The 18,482-nt window shown below is 41.3% G+C and overlaps 1 protein-coding gene across 2 annotated transcripts; it reads right to left on the minus strand.

Moving 5' to 3' along the window:
* Window positions 1-872: 872 nt before the first annotated feature.
* On the minus strand, window positions 873-14,530 carry vegfab (vascular endothelial growth factor Ab). Of its 2 annotated transcripts, XM_061052239.1 has the most exons (8): window positions 13,812-14,530; window positions 11,902-11,944; window positions 10,775-10,971; window positions 9,954-10,030; window positions 7,680-7,712; window positions 5,715-5,789; window positions 4,043-4,186; window positions 873-2,734 (listed from the first exon to the last, which is right to left on the minus strand). In XM_061052239.1, exons 1-8 carry the CDS (start codon window positions 13,863-13,865, stop codon window positions 2,713-2,715), a joined length of 645 nt encoding a protein of 214 aa, XP_060908222.1. In that variant the 5' UTR covers window positions 13,866-14,530; the 3' UTR covers window positions 873-2,712. The 2 variants fall into 2 exon arrangements, with proteins under 2 accessions (XP_060908222.1, XP_060908223.1); XM_061052240.1 differs by lacking the exon at window positions 5,715-5,789 and having other exon boundaries at window positions 13,812-14,520.
* Between the last annotated feature and the right edge of the window lie 3,952 nt (window positions 14,531-18,482).

The following is an 18,482-nucleotide window of genomic DNA, read 5'->3' on the forward strand; positions in this document are numbered from 1 at the left end:
CATCATGGTGGACTAGAGGAGGACTGGTAGCACTGCTAGCATGTTTTTCCTCTGTGTGTTGTGGCTAATCTTGAGCCGGTTGAAGCTGTTTGCTGTTGAATTATCCTGGAGTCCGACAGAGTTGCATTTTGTTGCTAGTTTTAGCCAAACGCACTCATTAGCATTCAAAGTGAATAGAATTATGTGTTTTATACAATTATGGGCAGAGATGGTCCTACCCAACTTTAAATATACAGTACCAAACCATTACTGAAGTCCAACTATCTCTTATGTAAACGAGAGAATAACTGTTTTTAACATGATCTTATGTGCTACATCTAAAAACACATTTTCGAATCCCATTCCTTCCACTGTGTACCAGTGATACCTCTGCACTAACCTGTGGCTAGTTGAAGGACTAAACAAATTACAGTCAGTCAACAGCCAACCTCTGTGAAAACATGTTCTGTACATCTAAAAAAAAAAAGCTGTGAGACGTTATCTGTTTGGGTTTCAAGACTCCATTTGGAATGTTTTCATGAACTCAACCAAAATGATTTATCAAGTCTGCTATGACTATAAACAGAATACAAACCGAAACCAAATTCTTATGCAGCCCAATTCGTGCCTCCGGCTGCAGAGTTCTTTTCATAGAGAATAACCATCACCAAAACCTTACCACAAAGCCCAGCCTTACCGAACCGTTCATGATTCATCTGGCAAGTTCCCCTTTCCTTCAGCAGTTTGTTATGCTGTTCTTTCATAATCCTGTAAACTGAGGAGCATCTTCCGCGCGTTTTAAGCGGCGATCTCAGCTCAGTTTTTAGAGATGAACTCTCAGGCTTCTTCATGGTCGTCTGCAGTTCAATTTAACAGATGAAATTACTGCAAACTGCTTCAAAGTGCCATTTTATTCATAAGGCTGAAAAACTGTGGGTCTATCATGAAAAGCTTGCAGGAATTTCTTATTTCTCTGATCTATTTGATGTCAGGTTACATTCTGCAGTAGTGGCGAGCATCATCTTGCTGCACACAAAAAAATGGAAATCTCATGTTGACGGATGAAATCTCTTGAAAACACAGCATTCACAACACAGCAACCTTTTCCTTATTTTATATAAAAACAATATAATTTGAAAATAAATATGCTTTACTGTTTTACATAGACACAGACATGTTAATAGTGAAGAAGAGACAAATGATGACTAATGATGAGGGCTCGAAGACTGATGGCCGAGAGGATGCAGATTGTAATCTGGATTTTAAATCGTTGGTGATACTTTATGCTAAGCCACTAGCAGTTGTTTATTTTCATTTGCATCTTTGCAGGACGGACAAGACATAGGTCCACTACTGACTTAAATACATCTTACTTAAACCTACACACAGATGTGCACAACGACAAATGAACGCGAAACACACACACTCAGACACACATGTACACAGATACACGTTACATTTTTTACACAGCACCCGCACCCTTAGTCAAGAGGGGTTAAAAAACAAAAATCCAGAAAGAGTTGCCATCAGTGCGCCAGTAAAATTATCGATTTAGGGAATGTTCTCAAATCAGTTTAGATTTTTTTCTCATTGTTTCCTAGAAAAGCATGGTGAGGATCCATGCTGAGAGTCAGTGACCTTAAACGTGGGGGAGGGGGAAGGACAGCTACAAGTACATAACACTGCATATATAAATAGACCAAATTAAATATAGGTAGAAGACTGAATACTGAAAAATACTCTAAAACATTATAAATTATCTAGGATGAACTATGGCATTAAGGGTTATTAAGTATGTACAAGTTCAGAGAAGAAGATACGTGATCAATGGTTTTTGTATTGAGTTCAACAACTAAAAAACTACTTTGACAATCCCCTCTCCTGAAAAAAGGAAAAGAAAATAATTTAAAAAGCACTTGAAAGATTTCTCAGTACATTTTGTGAGGCACAGTTTTTCAAATGGAATCACACTACAGTATATAGGATGTTTTCAGTGGTTTTCATGTAGGACATAGCAAAACATTTGATGCTATATTGATAACCGGTATCCCTTTTAAAGTATATGGCACTCCAGAGTCTCTTCTCCTGCAAGCTGCTCACAATAGTGACATTGTGTAAGTCCACGTCAATCCTGCAATGTCCTCACAGGAAAGGAGGCGACATCATGTCCAGACAAATTTCCATCAGCTGCTCCGCAAGTCCTGCTTTTATACTCCGAAAAAGCAAACGTAGACAATGACCGGGAAAAAAAATCCATCATCTCTTTTGAAAATGAGAGCGTTCCCAAGTCCTCCTCGGCCTCACCCGCTGTTTTAGCAGTTAAATATATCTTAGATTGAAAGGTTTTGCAATTTATGATTGACACATAACCACAGTAGACTCATATCCAGTGAAGTAATTGCATTCAACAAATTTGACAACAGAACTACACCTGCATTGCAAGCCTGTTAGAAATGCAAAACCACATGGCGGCTATTTGCTTATTGTCAAAATTATGGGTTTAGTAATATGTTTCTGTAGCAGCATAACAATTCTGTACTTTTTAAAAATTTTATCATGGTCTATATACACACAGATATACAATGGGAGGAAGTTCAGTCTTTCTCTCTGTTCTCTCTCAGTCAGTCCAAGGGGAATGCTTTCCACAGAAAAGAAGAGCTTACGGTTCAAGGTCAAAGTGCTGTGCTGTGAAATATCTTTAGAATATTCCTTCATCTGGTGCTCCCAACTCTCTCATCTTCTGGGCTTGTCACATCTTAAAAAGAGAAAGAAAAGAAAAAGAAAAAAACAGGAAATTAAACACAGGAAAAAACTTGCAGCAGAAGTGTTGTCAATTCTTTAGCATTGATTTCCAGGTTTCTTTGGGTCCAACGAAAAAATGTAAGTCCAATGCTTGCTATTCTGTTAGCTCTGTTTGGTCTCAACCTCGCCTGGTAATGCCGTACTAAGTTGCTAATACACTGGAACCTCTCAGCTCATTTTCAATTTCCAGTGGGTGTCATTAACAGATTCAAATGTAAAAGCCTATGCACCCTGTAACTCAACAAACTGAAGAAACACCCCATAGTGGAAAGCAGCCAGACTAGAATCTAGTTCTGACATTCACTGGTAGCTAACATTGAACTAGGCTGATGGTAGTCTGTATGAACTGGAGGATAACAAGATGCATCTGTTGGAGTTTTTCAGTGAAAACAGCTGCAGCTGGAGAAACATTATGGGAGCTGTATGAGTCAACCAAAATACTAAAGTTGTGAATCATAAAAAACAAAATGACGAGTTAAATGATGTAATAAAGGAGAGGACGGCAGACTCAGTCGTCACTCATTTGCCACATCAAATCCAAAAAGTCGGGGGCTCATAGTCTACATAACCAGCATGACGTCAGGCATTGGTTTTTGAACCCTTCTTTTTTGCCTAAAGTTTGGCATTTGTGTTTTTTTTTGCTTTCTTAGAACCAGAGGCGACCATCTTTGAAGGACAGAGTGGATACATCACTACCCTGGTGGGCAGTCACTGTTGCAGTGACTTCTCAATCCCAGGCAGCAAAGCCCTAAAGCAAACCCTGCTATATCATCAATTATAATCCGAGTCAGACTAACATCAAGCTGTATAGAAGAAAACTTGAAATAGAGCGATTAAGAGAATAAACTCATGAGGAAGATGTATACTGAGGTACGTACTTGACTGAGAAGAGGGTTCACGTTTGGTTTTTACAATCTGACTTCTTTTTGTAACCAGTGGAGTTGCTCCCTGTTGGCAGTGGTTAAATCCACTTCGTATGACCACCCATAAGAAGTGCATCTATCCAATGTTTAAAGTTTTACTATCCCTGTCTAGTAAGATGGCGTACTGTTGAGTGACATTGAGTTGACTGGTGATGTTTTTATTTGGGAAAAGTTTGCATTTATTGACTGTACACAAAAGAGAGACATCAGAAAAAAGAAATGATCGAAAGAATCTCTATTGATGGTCAACAGGTCAGATTTTTGACTTTGAAGATATAAACTTTAGGACAAAGTCTAAAAGTCAGAGTTCTACTCTAGCGCTTTGTGATGCCACTTACTTGCAGGTCCTCTCGTTGAGCTCTAGCTGGCGGTCTTTACAGTATTCGTCAGTGTGTTTGCAGGAGCACCGGCAGGTTGCAGGATCCTGCATGAACAAACGCCTCCTCCTCTCCGAGCAGTGATCACAACATGGCTCGCAAACACTGGACAGAGAGAGAGACAGACAGGGGTGGGGAGGAAAAGGGAGAGATGTAGATTATCACAGTGTACCATTACCACCCACGGGAAAAGCAGCCCTCAAGTCAACCCCATCGTTTGCTCCAGTTTGCTCCTCCAAGCCACTGGCCGACAAGTTGTGCTGCATGTGACAGTTGGGTAGTGTTACACACAGGTTCCCACAGAGCAGGCAAATATTCAAGCAGTAAAATTACCCTTCTCCACGCCCCCCCAGCCCTCCTGCGTTGATTGGACCGTTCACAAATACCTTGTATGTGTTAGACATGCAGAGAGCAAAGCTTTGGACCACTTCATGCAACACCGAACGACACATATTGGCTTTGAACTGAAGGTCAATGACAACACACTTCTTAAAAATGCGTGATAAAGAAGACTCAAGGGTTTGCTTGGTTCTCCATTAAGAAAGATTTCATTTTATTGGGTGAAAACTAAAAACTATGCTTCCCACAGAGAGACATTAGATTCAGAGCAGAGAACGACATCTCAAGATACAAAGTACAACTGAACACAAAGACATGTATTCACATTTTTGATTTTCCAATAAAATAAACTTGCTTTTGTAAAGTTTCAGACAAAAACAAAAGGCATAAAAATATCACTTGCTTCACAATTTGCTGGTTTACAAGTCCCCCCCCCCTCCCCCTCCCCCCCATAGCAGACATAAAAAAGAAGCAATAGATAGCCATCACTCATATCTTCACATTACATAAAACGTACCAGCATTGTACATGAGACAGCAGAACCTGTTTGTTAAGATGAAAAGAAAAAAAGGCTGGAGAGGAGACGGGTACGAGACACAGGAAAGCGGCACAGACTCAACACTTAACACAGGACCATGATTGCAATCCCGCTTATCGCGCCACAGATACCACAACAGTACGAGGCGGTCTGCTGAGCCATGCTGGTGGAGCTGTGATCTGTGTCAGTAAGAAGTTTTGAGGACAGTCTGTTTATTCCAGCTTCTTTATACAAGTCCAATCATCAATCAGAGAGCTAGCTATCAGACAAGATGTTGGCAGCAACTTGTTTCTTAAATGGTTCGTGATATGCCGCCGTATCTGCTTCAACCATCGTCTTTGTCTTGTCCACAGAGAGTGACATTCTTGAAAATGTGAAGCTGGTAAGGTTGCTGGGAGATGAGATGGATATTACGACTGCTAGAGATTAGTTAGGGTTCATTTCCATTAGATGTAATATAAATAGAAAGTTGGCTGCGCGTCCCTTGTTATCACTGTTATGCCAATTTTTGCTTAAGCTACATAATCAAAAACATGTAAGCAAACAGCTTTGCACTGCTATAATGAGTATGCAGAACATGACTGACAGGACAAAAGTTAGCACAATACACGGAAAGCAACATGCTAATGGCTGTAGCTAACGGGCAAATTAAATGATGCAAATTAAAATGGGCAAAGAAGCTCCTCCCAAATGAGCTTAATTATGAGAAGAGTGACACTCAGGTGCAGGTAGGTGGAGAAGGCGGAGCTGACATACGCATCGTGAATTGTTTTGTCACGGTTTTTCTTTCGTTTTCTCTTTTGGCCTGTACCCTTGCCTTTCCGGGGTTTTCTGCAAGAGAAAGAGGACAACAACGCAGAGAGATGCCTGAGAGACTGAGGAGAAATTGACTGAGGTGTTGATTTAAATATCCGGTATTGATTGACTTGTTTTTGGATGATCAATTCTTTCACCAGAGTGGAAACGAGGCATCAGGCAGTGTTCACGTCATGTTTGTAGATTTGGGCTTTTTATCAGTTAGGAATCATATCAGTTCCAGGTTTGCAGAAAAAAATGACTTTCAAAAGGCAACCAATGGTGTGTCCTGGAACTTACAGAAGGTGGTTTCCACTTATCTTGTAGTTTGTGAATGTGATGAACATCAGTGTCAAAGTAAAAACCCACTTTATGGTCCAACTTTAGCTGAAACATTTTTGTTCAACAGTACAATGACTCTGCAGACTTTGTTAGGGATTAATGGTTTGAGGTTTGGCTCTGCCGGCTGTTCTGAAATTTCCCAGATGGCTCGAGGACAATGAACTTGGACTTGACTTCAACACTGCTTCTTTAGGGCCTATCTGGGTCATCTCTTAAAAAGCTTATTCAACTTGTTTCTGAACACAGAACTATGAGAACAAGCTTGTGAAGCATAAAAGACGAATTTCACAGGTGCAGACAGGATACAAATATCAGGGTTGTACTCTGTTTCGAATGCAAACTGGGTCTTACTGTCTATGATGTCTATGACGTACACAGCTAAATATAGCTTTAATACAAATTCATTTTATCCAAGAAACTCTGCTCTTAGTGACTCAGACTATGGGTTGTATTAATTTGATAATTAGTTGCAGGGATTTAGTCCAAAAGAAATTCTGACCTGGTGGAGTTAGATGAAAGGTCAGCGAGTCGGTTATTGTAATTTATGGTTCTCATCAAACTTAATAACAATCCATGTAATAGCTGCTGAGGTCCAAATAGTGCGAGGTCTGACACAGCTGTGACATAATCACGACATTGACGATAAGGATTAACATGTGACGAATCCAACTGGTGTGAGAAATCCCTCTTTCACTTCCCCATCCGTCACTGTTAACGATAACAGTTAACAAGTTTCACAACCTCAGCAAGATTGGCTTAGCCTGACAGACCCCCAGAAGACCTGTCACTGCTGAGAGGTCAGAGGCCAATGTAAAAAAACTAACATGAAAGTATGAAACCAACAGAAACAGGAGTTGAACGACCCTCGGTCCATCACTCTTCAGGCTGCACCAGAGCTTGACTCGTGAACAGTAAAGATGAGGCCTCAAAACTAACCTTATCTATATGACAGAAAAAACCTGACATAAACACAACCAAACTGCTGGTGAGGGATATTAGAGAGTTTGGAAGATTAAAGAGTTTTAATGACCCTCAGCACACTGACTTCTGTGGAATGGGATGAGGAGAACACTTAAGCAAAGGACCATAAACACAAAGGTTTAACAGATCTTCAAAAAAACTGTTATCTACATCAGAGCAGCCAGTAACAGAAGTAGCAGAAGTTAAGTGGGACATAAACAGTAAAGGAGAGAGGGGCGGAATGTAAAGGTGAGATAGAAAAGGGAGGGAAGGTGTAAAGGACACATATAGAGAGGGCAACGACCTTGTGAAGTGTCACTTATTCACCTGGATGAGTAAAGACGGTGTTTCCCGTGTTTATCACCTGAGAGCTGCGCGCTTATCTCATGTTTGAGCATGTCTGGTTTTTTTATGAAATATTATCAACTTGTGTGTGCCAATGTTTAAGAAAAGTTAAGAGAAACCAAGCATGTGAATAAGGTTAGAAATAGCACATGGGAACATTTCAGAGAGTTGCGGATGACAAGAGGGGGAGTTTGTTTGTAGAGCTTAACAAGAGAAAGATCAAATCTCAAGTCCCCATTGTTTGACCCAGTCTTCATGCAGAAAGAGAGCTGTACTCACTTTTCTCTCTGTTCTTTCACTTCTTTCTTTAACCTGAAAGGCAGGAACAAAACAATATGACATTAGATTACGGCATGCTGTTACCTGGTGAACAGATACACACTGTATGGAGATCAACCTAGCCCAGAGGCTCATTATCAGCATGTCTGGATCGTGTTATGTCATCCTCTTTTTCTTACCAGAAACTGTGATAAAGCTGGCTTTCACTTTCAAAAGAAAATGGAACTGATTTGTTGGGAAATAATGCTCTGTACACACTCATAGACAGGCACACACAGGCACATACACAAACATGACTACAATAGAATGTTTTCAGGGTTCGTTTCACGTCTCCTCTTAGACTCCTGCAGATAACAGCGAGTGGAGCAATACGATTTGCTGGCACACAGTTTGCCAAAAGAGTTAGGAAACAGTGTTTCATTCAAAAAGGTCACGGAGACACAGCCAAGTTTCCGTTTGACAAAGTGTTACAATAACTAAATAAACATGCAAAAGGAGCAGGGATATATGTTAGGAAATATGCACATCTTCACATAATTACTTCATGTGCCACTGTAGATCGCTTACACTGGAATCTTAAATAAAAGAAGACTTATAAAACTACTTTAGGACTATCACATTTACTGAGTAGCTTTTACAAGAAAAACTCGCTAAAGCATTGTACATTGGTTCTCACACATGTAGAATATCTGTAAGGAGACACTCAACATTCTCCATGCAGCAACGACTAAATGTTTTTCCATTCTGTGATCGTCTCACGATGTATCGAAGTATCCCTTGGGAGTGATAGGGTTCACCACAGGATAACAGCTGTTTACCTTAAGAGAATCTTCAATTATACTTTTGATACTGACGCACTCTAAATGTAGTTGATTAAAGGAGTAATCCTCTTTTGTGTCAGGCAATCCGCCCTGTTGTTGATACCATTATAAAATGATTGTTTGTGCCTCAGATTCAAATTGCCAACACATGCACAAAACAAGGGACTGACTGGAAAGGATGCAGACTGAAGTTCAGTGTTTGTGTTTTTAATTTTCATCATTCACATGTGTCTCAATTATTACTTTTGTGCCTTTATCAATTCTTTATAGTATCATAATATACTTTACTCCTATAGATATATCAGTTAGTGATAACTGCAGTATCAGCATGAAATATAAATCATAAAGGTAGCTCAGAGTGTAATCAAAGTACTCGACACAGCTGATCATCGGGTATGCTACGTCAAATAGTTTCCTTTCTGCCTATCTATAGAAATTGAAATATTGGCAGTGACTTGGTGATCTGTCAGCTGACCTTAATACCTTTTTTTATCATTTCCAGGAACATGACGTTTTAAAAACAGTGCTAAATAGATTGAACACAGCCTCTTAACTTTATAGAGGTGCACTTAACGTTTACAGCCATGTTGAAATTGTTTTACAGTGAGGTATTGAGAAAGCTCAGGCAGCAATAAGTCCAGAGTGACATTTCTTTATAGCCCGGGGATTCTAAAGACAGACTCAGCCTCACTGTGACCAATGAGACAAACATGTTTCAGATTGGAATATTTAGAAAAGAGGCATTAAGTGACAACAGAGCTTGGTTCTAGGTCAGCGTCCCTACCCCCTACAGTGTTTGCTTGTATTTTATATTTATCTTATATATAAGAGAAAGAAACAAGTCGCCTCTGTGCTGCTGTGTCACTACTTCATGTCTTTCAACTCAAATCTCAGCTTCTTTAAGGATACTATGCATCTAACCATTAAAGGTTTCAAGGTCACTGAACAGGGAACCTTATAGAAGACATTGTGCCTCGTGTGTAACCAGGAGAATTCACCTTACTGTGACTGGGGTGGGACCAGCAGTACTTATCTCACAGATCAATAAGTAAAGCTATCACACCTTTTTGTAGTTCCAGGAGTTACCTCCACATGACACAGCGGGGAAATAAAGGATAATGTAGCACTATACTCACACACAAGCGTTTCTTCTTTTTTGGGGAAATATGATGGAATGAGGATAAAGAGAAAGCGATTTGCAGGATGTCTGCCGAGATGAGCTCCAACCTGCTCTCATCTTTTTATAGATCAATGGAGCAACAGTGGCAAAGATAACATACCTGATATGCATCTGCTAAGTGTGTAAGAAAGTAATCGCTTTACCCGATGTGTTATGTTAACTTCTGCTACCCAGGGTGCTTTGTGTTTCATCCTTTTAAGTGTGTGTGTGTGTGTGTGTGTGTGTGTGTGTGTGTGTGTGTGTGTGTTGTAGGTCGTGTTCAGGGTTTCTTACCTACACTCACATGCGCTGTGTTCTGTGAAACTCATGAAAATATCATTTTGTTGTTTTTGGGGTTTTATTCTTTTAATCTGTAAAAAAAAAAGAAGAAGAAGAAGAAAGAGGAGTTGTTAAATATTTGAATGACGTAATCAAACCACATTATTCCTAAACATCTTGTTGTGATAGTTATGATTCATTTTCACACTTTAAAGTCTCTAACTGGTCTGCAGGAAACTGAAGACACCAAACAAAGCTGTAGTTGACACATCTGTTTTATTCCTAAAGTAAAAACATTGATGGAATATTTGTGACGTGGTTTTCTACTGTTGATTGGTATTTCTTTACATCTTGTTGCAAACTCTCCTTCTGCATTTGTTTAATAGCAGCAGACTTGATGATAATTGCCACAAAGTTTATATTTCAAGCTGCCCAAGTCCTACAGTTTGACTTGAAGCAGAGGATGAAAAATTGCATCAAATTTGAAATGCCTTCTGTTGATTTTCTGAAAAAACTTGCATAACTGAAGGGTGACTTTCTTTTTTTTTGCCAAAGGTCACATCAGAGCAGCCTTTGCGCAAACAGCGAGGCACCCTGAGGGCTCTTGATTTATCAGAGGGACACTTGTGAAGCCATTGCCGCCCCTCTGGTGTGACAATTTGAGCAAAAAAAAAAGCAATGAACTGCCTTTTTATGTCACAGAGATGCCATAAACAAGGGGTTTTAGATATAGATCAAATTAGAGGTCAAATTAGAGGAAAAAGAGCAAACATACTGCATTAACAACCCATGCAAAACAAGTGTTTTTGCTGCTGGGTGCGGACAAAGCCACTGACCTCCATCGTTACGTTGTAGCTTGATGTAGGCATGCACTGCAGCATCTCATCGTTGCAGCAGCCCGCACATCGTGTTAACACCACGCAGGACGGGATGAAGATGTGCTCCACTTCCTCCGGATACTCCTGTAGGATCTCCACCAGCAGCTCCCGCGGCTGGCACAAGCTCTTGTTGTAGACCTCCATTAAAGGGATCACTAGGGGAAGGAGAGACAGTGTAGGGTTCAGAAATTGACAGCAGAGCTCTAGAATAATCCACTGACTCTTAAATAGTACACTACTGTAATAATGACACAAAGCTAACAAAGAAATATGAATTACAAATGTGGGCAGGCCAATTGAACGCATTCATGCAAAATCCCATTTTACTTTTACTCCATTGAGTAGTAGTTGGTTTATTCATCTGCTTTTAAACAAACATGCAGGCAGTTTCTTCTTGGAGATAACAATCATTAAATCTATGTTTAACCCATCCACTGAATCAAATAATTTTAAAAAATGACTATAACTACAAATGTTTTAGCCCTGCATCTGCCCCATTGTGATTTAGTCCTCCAAAAGCTAACAGCCAATGATCAGCTTGCGCTCCCCTTCTTTGCAGGAGTTCTGCTCTTGAGAAAGATATTAGCACACAGCCTGACAACACCTCCAAAACATCACTCAGGGCCTAAAACAACCCCGGCCTGACAGGCCTCCTGGGCAGCCAAGCCAAATAAACTTGGCCTGAACAATATTGTAAAGTTCAGCTTCTGATTGTCCAAATTAGATTGGGCAACACTGGGATTGTGCAAAAATGAAATTGTGCGGCCAAGAGGGTGAAATTCCTTTCTATAACTGAGTCTGGTCACCATAACATCTTCCGAGCTTAACCTCAAACAAGAAGGAATGCTGCTCGGGATGAAAACGTCCAAGAGCTGAGATTTAGGGGTGAAGCGGCTCTCATTTTAAAAAGGGAGAGTTTAGAGGGAGATCTGAGCTAGGTCAGGATTTGTAGTTGTCCACCAGGAGGCGTTAATTTCCCTTTAATGTCAAGGTGAACCTCAAACCAGCTCTTCTCTCCTTGGCTGTGTGCCAGTCAGGGAGCCCTGAGTAGACTGTATTCCCACGGTGCCCTGTGGGACACCTACCGTCATGTGGACCTCTTTCTGTTTCCTTCGGTATGTGGGCGCTCTGCAAGGAGGGAAAAAAAAAACGAACTGTTAGTTACAGTACATTGTGCAAGAGCTCAGAGAAAAAAAACGCTGCTCGTGCCCTTTACTTATCCAGGCTTGCGCAAATATATATTTACTTTTGGACTTTTCTCCTCTACCAGAATCAGAAAATGGCAACTGCGTTTGTATGTTATCTTTTGACGACTCTATACACATTGTAGGAGAAATAAGATCCAAATACTCACAGTATGTCCTCTACAGGCACTATAAAATTAGATTAATAAATCTTAGGGGTATTTTGTTATCATACACATCGGGGAAGCATTTTTTAAAAATACATTATTAAATATTTCAACATTAAAGATGTTTCCTGTCTTCAGTCATATGCATTCAGTTATATATAGTGTGGGCCAAATATTTGAGTTACTATATGCGGACAAGCTGACCTAAATTCTGCCACATCAACTACGTGACAAAACTTAACAAACTAGTGAACCTCTGTGTTGGTTTCGTTTCAATCACCAAACCTTTACTCGGTTCCTCTGCTGCCTCTTTTAACAGCAACACGGATTAAAACCAGTAAGAATGTCAGCTTTCCCTCACAGGGGGTTGCCGTCACTAAACCGGACTACAGCACACTACAATGACGTTTGGCAACTTTCCATGTGTGCGCGCATTACGCACAACTTTCTCTCCCCTTCACGGCACAAGCGCGGCCGCCTTCTGCCGCTCTCTCTCTCTCTCTCTCTCTCTCTCTCTCTCACGCTCACGTGAAAGCCACTCGCGCAATATCTCGACAGAGTTGCGTGAGACCTTCCAGCAAAACCGGCTTCTATTCAAATGTTCAATTTCTTTTTCATTCCTTTACGACGAATAAAAAGGTCTGGTTTTACGAGTCCAGCAGTCTCCACCCACTTCTAGTGGCGTGAGAGGGTCCAACCTTGTGGGCCGAGGGACCCCCAGCCCACCAAAACATTACATTCGGTTTTGTTAATGGGTGGGTGTGAAGCTGCGAACAACGGCCCCTAAACCGAGTGATGAGTGATATTGAGCAGCTGAAACCTCATCCTGATTCTGTTCAGCGTTGATTATGTGGATTAGCTGTCACCAAATCAACCAGTTACTTAAATAAACACTTTACTACAGTCCGGAGGGTGGCGATTTCATTGACTTGGATGAGTCTTCATTGAGGTGGAAAACTCCTGCTAGAAATAATCCTCCAAAGCCCAATCATGTTACTGGAAAATATGCAGGCTCCCATTGAAGTGGACTGTTGCTTTTTTTTTCACCTTGAAACCTTTGCTCCAAGCCTCCCTGCGCACACTGCGCTTCATTAATGATTATATGGAAAACGATTTACAGTGCGCTCTCAGTGCCATTAAAATTCCCCGAATCAACCGGTTAAATATATGTGAAGTTGTGCTTGTTTAGTGCTGAAACGGATCTCTGGGTGAGGGTAGAATCTTTTCATTGAAGCGGTCTGAGCATGTGAGTGTGTTCAGTGCCAGGAGTGAACCTGCTCATGTCCTAATTCAGAGCGGAGCCACTGCGCCTTTAAAGCGTAATAATATCTCCAAGGCGCTTTAAGAGCAGGCCTGCTATTACCCAGAGTCAAACTTAACAACAATACCGAGAAATCTTCATATTTACAAGACATTAAGCGCACCACCCACGAGTGTGTGTATACGGTTTATAGTGTTGGGCTCTTTAAATCCCCGCAAAGCCACCAAACATTTGGGCTTGTTCAAACATGAGCGATGACCTAGCCAGAGGAAAGGCAAGGACGAGCTACACATTAATGACCAGCGTCATTTCGCAAATAAAGGTCGATTATGTTTTTTTAAAAATATTTTTAAATCCAGTTTGCTCCCAGGAACACGACTCACCTTGACAGCTGACAGCGTCAAAAATAATAGTGTCAAACTGTCAATAAAGTTCATGGTGTTGGAAATCCAATCCAAAGGCAGGCGACGTTTTAAAATCCAAGGGGCCAACGAGGCGATTTCTTCTCAAACATGAAGTTTTCAACAACAGCAACAACATAAACAACAACACGAGCAGGCCGGCTAAAACATGTCTAAAAAAGGGGCAGGGGGTTGTAATGGCAAATCCATGTTGGCCCCGGGGTCTCAGCGTTCAGTGCTTTGCGCATAACTTGTTACTTCTGAACTTTTGCCAATGACTTTCAAGATATCCAGAAACACAAGAATCCAAGACGCACAACGTCTCACATTGTTCCGCAGCAGACCTTTATTCTCTTGACAGGGTATAGCAATCCTCCTCATTACAGAAATAATCCCATGCTTGTTGCTCCAAGTGTCTGTCCATTTGAAACTTCTCCCTGCTCCCGTGTGCAACTTGACGCCACGGAGCAGGATCAGTGAAATAGAAACCCACGCGCGCACATTGTCGTCCCTTTCAAACTTCCTGTCTACATAGGCAAACTCTTGTTTATTTTTTATTCCTGTGACAGAGCTCGGCTCTCTCCGTTACGATAGAAAAACGCGTCCACCTCTGTCTCCGTCTCTCCATAATGTCCACAGGCAGCCGCGCTCGGCAGACGTGGATGATTGGTGGATCATTAAAGCGGGGTAGGTGTGTCCTCTATGGGCTGATATAGGCTACAGCACTGCGAGCTGCTCTGAGGTCTTTTTCTTTTTCCTTTTTTTTCCTTCCAAAAGTTTCACCTATTAGACGTCGACTCATGTGACCACATCAGCAGCAAGCTATTAAAAACGCAGAGCTGGGATCAGAAGTGCCGAGCTATTTATATCCTTTGTATTTGAGTAAAAAGGGAATGAGGGCGTCCTGATGTTGTGATTGTTATGTTTTATACTCGAGTCAGTGTCTGAAAAATCATCCACACATACTCCACTTCATCATGTTCATGTTGCATCTCTTTGGCAGCTTCTACCGCAATTTCAGTGATGTGCAATAGGATGATAAAACATTTGCATTTAGTCACATACAGACCTTGCTGCGGAAGAAGCATATTCTTAAGTCATGATATTATTATTTGAACATTTCAAGCGCACATGCTAACCACAATATGTCCTTGATGCATCATAGATCTTTGCTGAACAAACACATTATCTTGGTAAATTAAACAAAATCCCTCTTGGCTTATGAAAAGGGCATTCGGGGCATTTCTTTTCCAGTCTCGTGGCCATTCTGGCTCGTGCTCCGAATATCCATGAAAGAGGAAACACACCTTCTCAGAGTCAGAGAGAGTGTGTACCGGGACACGTAGCCTATCCACGTCTTTTGAAATGTGTGCGTGCGCCGGGCAACGTTGCCACCTGTGATCCGCCGCAGCGTGCCGGCTGGCGCGCGCCAGCACGTTAACGGAAAGTATGAAAATGCCTCCCCCCCCCACCCACCCCCACGTAACATCGCTAAGGAAAAATGGGTTTTCTGTGTCGGACCACAGCTCAAACCCCCTTTTTTGGTCGTATCAGAGCGACAGCTGAGACAGCACGCGGCGAGGAAGAGGTGGCAACACAGAGGAAGAAAAAGATAGCTCGTCAAAGTGATGCAAATATGCGGATATTCAGGACGAACCAGCGTCACACAACTTCTTTACTCATCAGCATGTGACGTTAATGATAGGAAATATAGTGTATTAAGCGTCCATACACATATCCTAAGTCATTATCTTTCTCAGTTGTGTTGTAAATGTTTGTACATGTTTGTAAATATGCACATATAGGGAATTATAACTGCCTTAACTAGCATACTGTTAGTCTAACAAAACACTATCATATGTGTTTTGAGTGGATCCTGAAAAGTTGTCAGTAGCAAGACCTGATAAAAAAAGTGTTATTAAATATAAAGAACAAAGCCTAAAGTGAGGCTCAATATTTCACTACTGGATTTGTGGTTTATTTCGACCTTGTGTGGACCAGAACATGTTTAATTCATTTGGCTTAATGAAGGGAAATTAATGTTTAATTGTTTTTCCCTGTTGGTTAAAAGCCTGCAGCCAATTTGCAACTTTCCAAGATGCAGATGATTAATTGAAAAAAAAAAGAAAGAAGGAGCCCCTCCAGGGTGTGTTAACCCCTGAGTATCATCTTTCTTAAATCTGTAGACTATGAAATGTTTAATGGAATCTTAGAAAACGTGTTTATTTTGAGTATTTTTGAGCTGCTGTCTCTACTTCTGGATGAGCTCAACATAGTTGTGACACCCTCTACTGGACAAACATTTCACTGCAGGGCTATCACTGTTGTGTCTTCTGCCTCCTGCACATTGACAGATTGATAGACACAGAGGAAGAGGAAGGAGCCGATAAAGAACGCAATGACACAAGTTGGCAGCTATGTGCATCAAATATTAGCCCTGCTTGCAACAAATCATAACTTAGCATGCAAATAAATGGGGGGTAAAAAGTGCAGACAATGAGCCTTTACAGCCTGGAGAGGATTGAGGCATGATGAAGCAAGAAAGCAGATAGGCAGAGAGAGTGATGAAAAAAAAAAAGATGGCTTTTCATGTAACTGTAGTTGGTTTGAGAGGAGTTCCTTGGCTCTGTATACTTGTCTGAGATTTAATTGAAGAATAACACTTGGGTTCATTAACAGTGTCACCAAGCTCCTCTTTCTGCTGACTCAGAGTGTGTGTGCTTGTCTGTCTGTGTGTATCTGCACTCGAATGGGCAAGGTGGGCAGGGGTGAGAGTGTGTCCAGGTTTGTGCTGACTCCGTACATACACTGGTAAAACATACACACTTTAATGAGGTGGTCCTTTCCAACACGTACAACAAACAGCCTCCCCTCTATCCATCTGTACACTGAGGCACATTTATAGACGTCATCAGGGGATCAGGGTGATTCCTGTCAGCAAGTGCGGCTCATTCCTAGGTCAGCTTCTTCTTCTGAAATACAACACAACAGAACGTCAATATCTTATTTTTGAAAATGAACTCACCGTGAAACTGTTTTTTTTATTTATTAAAAGCTAAAAGGATTGAAAATAATTGAATGGTAAATGGACTTGAAGTATAGCGCCTTTCTTGTCTTCTGACTACTATTAGTACACCCTAACCCCCCTATGTAAAAACAATTGCTTGTTTTAAATTTAAGCCCACGCACACTCCATCAGTGATTCACTGTCTCCTGCAGAAACATGTATTTGTTTGTAGGCCAGCACGATAGGATGATAATCACATTGTTTAAAAGTAGAATGTAACTGAGGCTTTCCATAACTAAAAGCGTAATGGCCAGTTGTCTCAGTCTTTTATACCCGGGCACAAAAGTTGCACATTCTTCCTCCCTGTTCCCTCTCTCTTGTCATACCTCATACATCCCCTACATAACAAAACTTGACTCTTCCTCTCTTGGCCATGGAAGTAAGAGTATGTGAAAGGGATTTGCTCAGCTAGGTGCTTCAAAGACGACTTGTGCGATCAAACTTTTCCCTAATCTTGTCTAAATTACCTGTGAAATGGAGAATTTGGTTGCACCCCTTATACAGAGGCTATGGTCCTCCAGGGGGCTGGTCCGGGTTCGACACCGATCTGCAGCTCCTTTCCTGCTCGTCAGTCCTGATTTCTTACTCTACTCTATCCACTGCCCCATCTTAAAAGCAAAAAACTATGAAATGAACCTGCATGCACAATCTGATATTTTTTCTGACAATATTCACATGTTTGTGTATATGATCATGTCTGAAACATCAATGAGGAGTCTATGTTCTATGTCAGTCAGGTTAAAATAACTCACAGGAATAGTGATGTGTGGTCCATAGCACAGGAGGTTAAAATAACTCACAGGAGTTAGGTGTGAAATTCACTTCAAAATCCTTTACGACTCCTTGTGTCTCCCAGGACAAAGCAGCTCCTTCTGCTCTCCTAAGTGTTTGCCAAATGTACAGTAGTTTCATTCCTCACAGAAATGGCCTGACAGCAACTTGGTCTCGATGTGACGCAGATGACTTCCCTCACTGATAACAGTGGTAGAAATCATCAGCCAATCAGTGCTGTGATCTTTGACCTTGACAAGCTGGGAGGAACGTGCGGCACTGAGGCAGCACATGTCCAACCGACCTTCATTAACCCTCCTCCATCCTGCTCGCTTATAGGACGATAAGTACGAGTCTTTGGGTAAAGTAAGAGATCAAGTTCAAGTACTTCTTCTGCATGATCTTCCTTTTCTTTAGAGAAGTGTATTCTACTCCCTCATCCTCTCTCTCTTTCTCTGTTTAGTATAGTTCATTTGGTCATTTCCAGCAAGCAAGTCGATTTTTTTTCCGTACTCTGTCAGGAAGTTCAAAGAGTTCATGAGCCCATTTGGTCAGCAAAGAAGAAAAATGAAAGAGAAGAGCGAGTGAGAGAGAAGATACTTCAACCCGACCAAAGGCTGGACCTGTCAACATCGATCATATTCTGAAATGTTCGGACTAGTGCAGCGACCACATGTTCAAGGAGTCACACAGCAGAAACAGGCAAATCTGGGAGCAAGTGGATAAAGAAGGCCAGTGAGGGTTCAGGTCAGTCCCGAGTGAAAATGCACGTTAAAGTATTTCTAGATAAGTGAGACCCCCCCCCCCCCCTCCAA

The sequence above is a fragment of the Labrus mixtus genome, chromosome 12, assembly GCF_963584025.1.
Source record: "Labrus mixtus chromosome 12, fLabMix1.1, whole genome shotgun sequence".
Lineage (NCBI taxonomy): Eukaryota > Metazoa > Chordata > Actinopteri > Labriformes > Labridae > Labrus > Labrus mixtus.

Coding starts and splice junctions, on each gene's coding strand:
- vegfab (XM_061052239.1), bottom strand. CDS start 13,865: ATGAACTTTATTGACAGTTTGACACTATTATTTTTGACGCTGTCAGCT. Junction 7,713..9,953: donor CACAGCGCATGTGAGTGTAG/GTAAGAAACCCT, acceptor CCTGCCTTTCAG/GTTAAAGAAAGAAGTGAAAG. Junction 5,790..7,679: donor GTGAAAGAACAGAGAGAAAA/GTGAGTACAGCT, acceptor TTTCTCTTGCAG/AAAACCCCGGAAAGGCAAGG.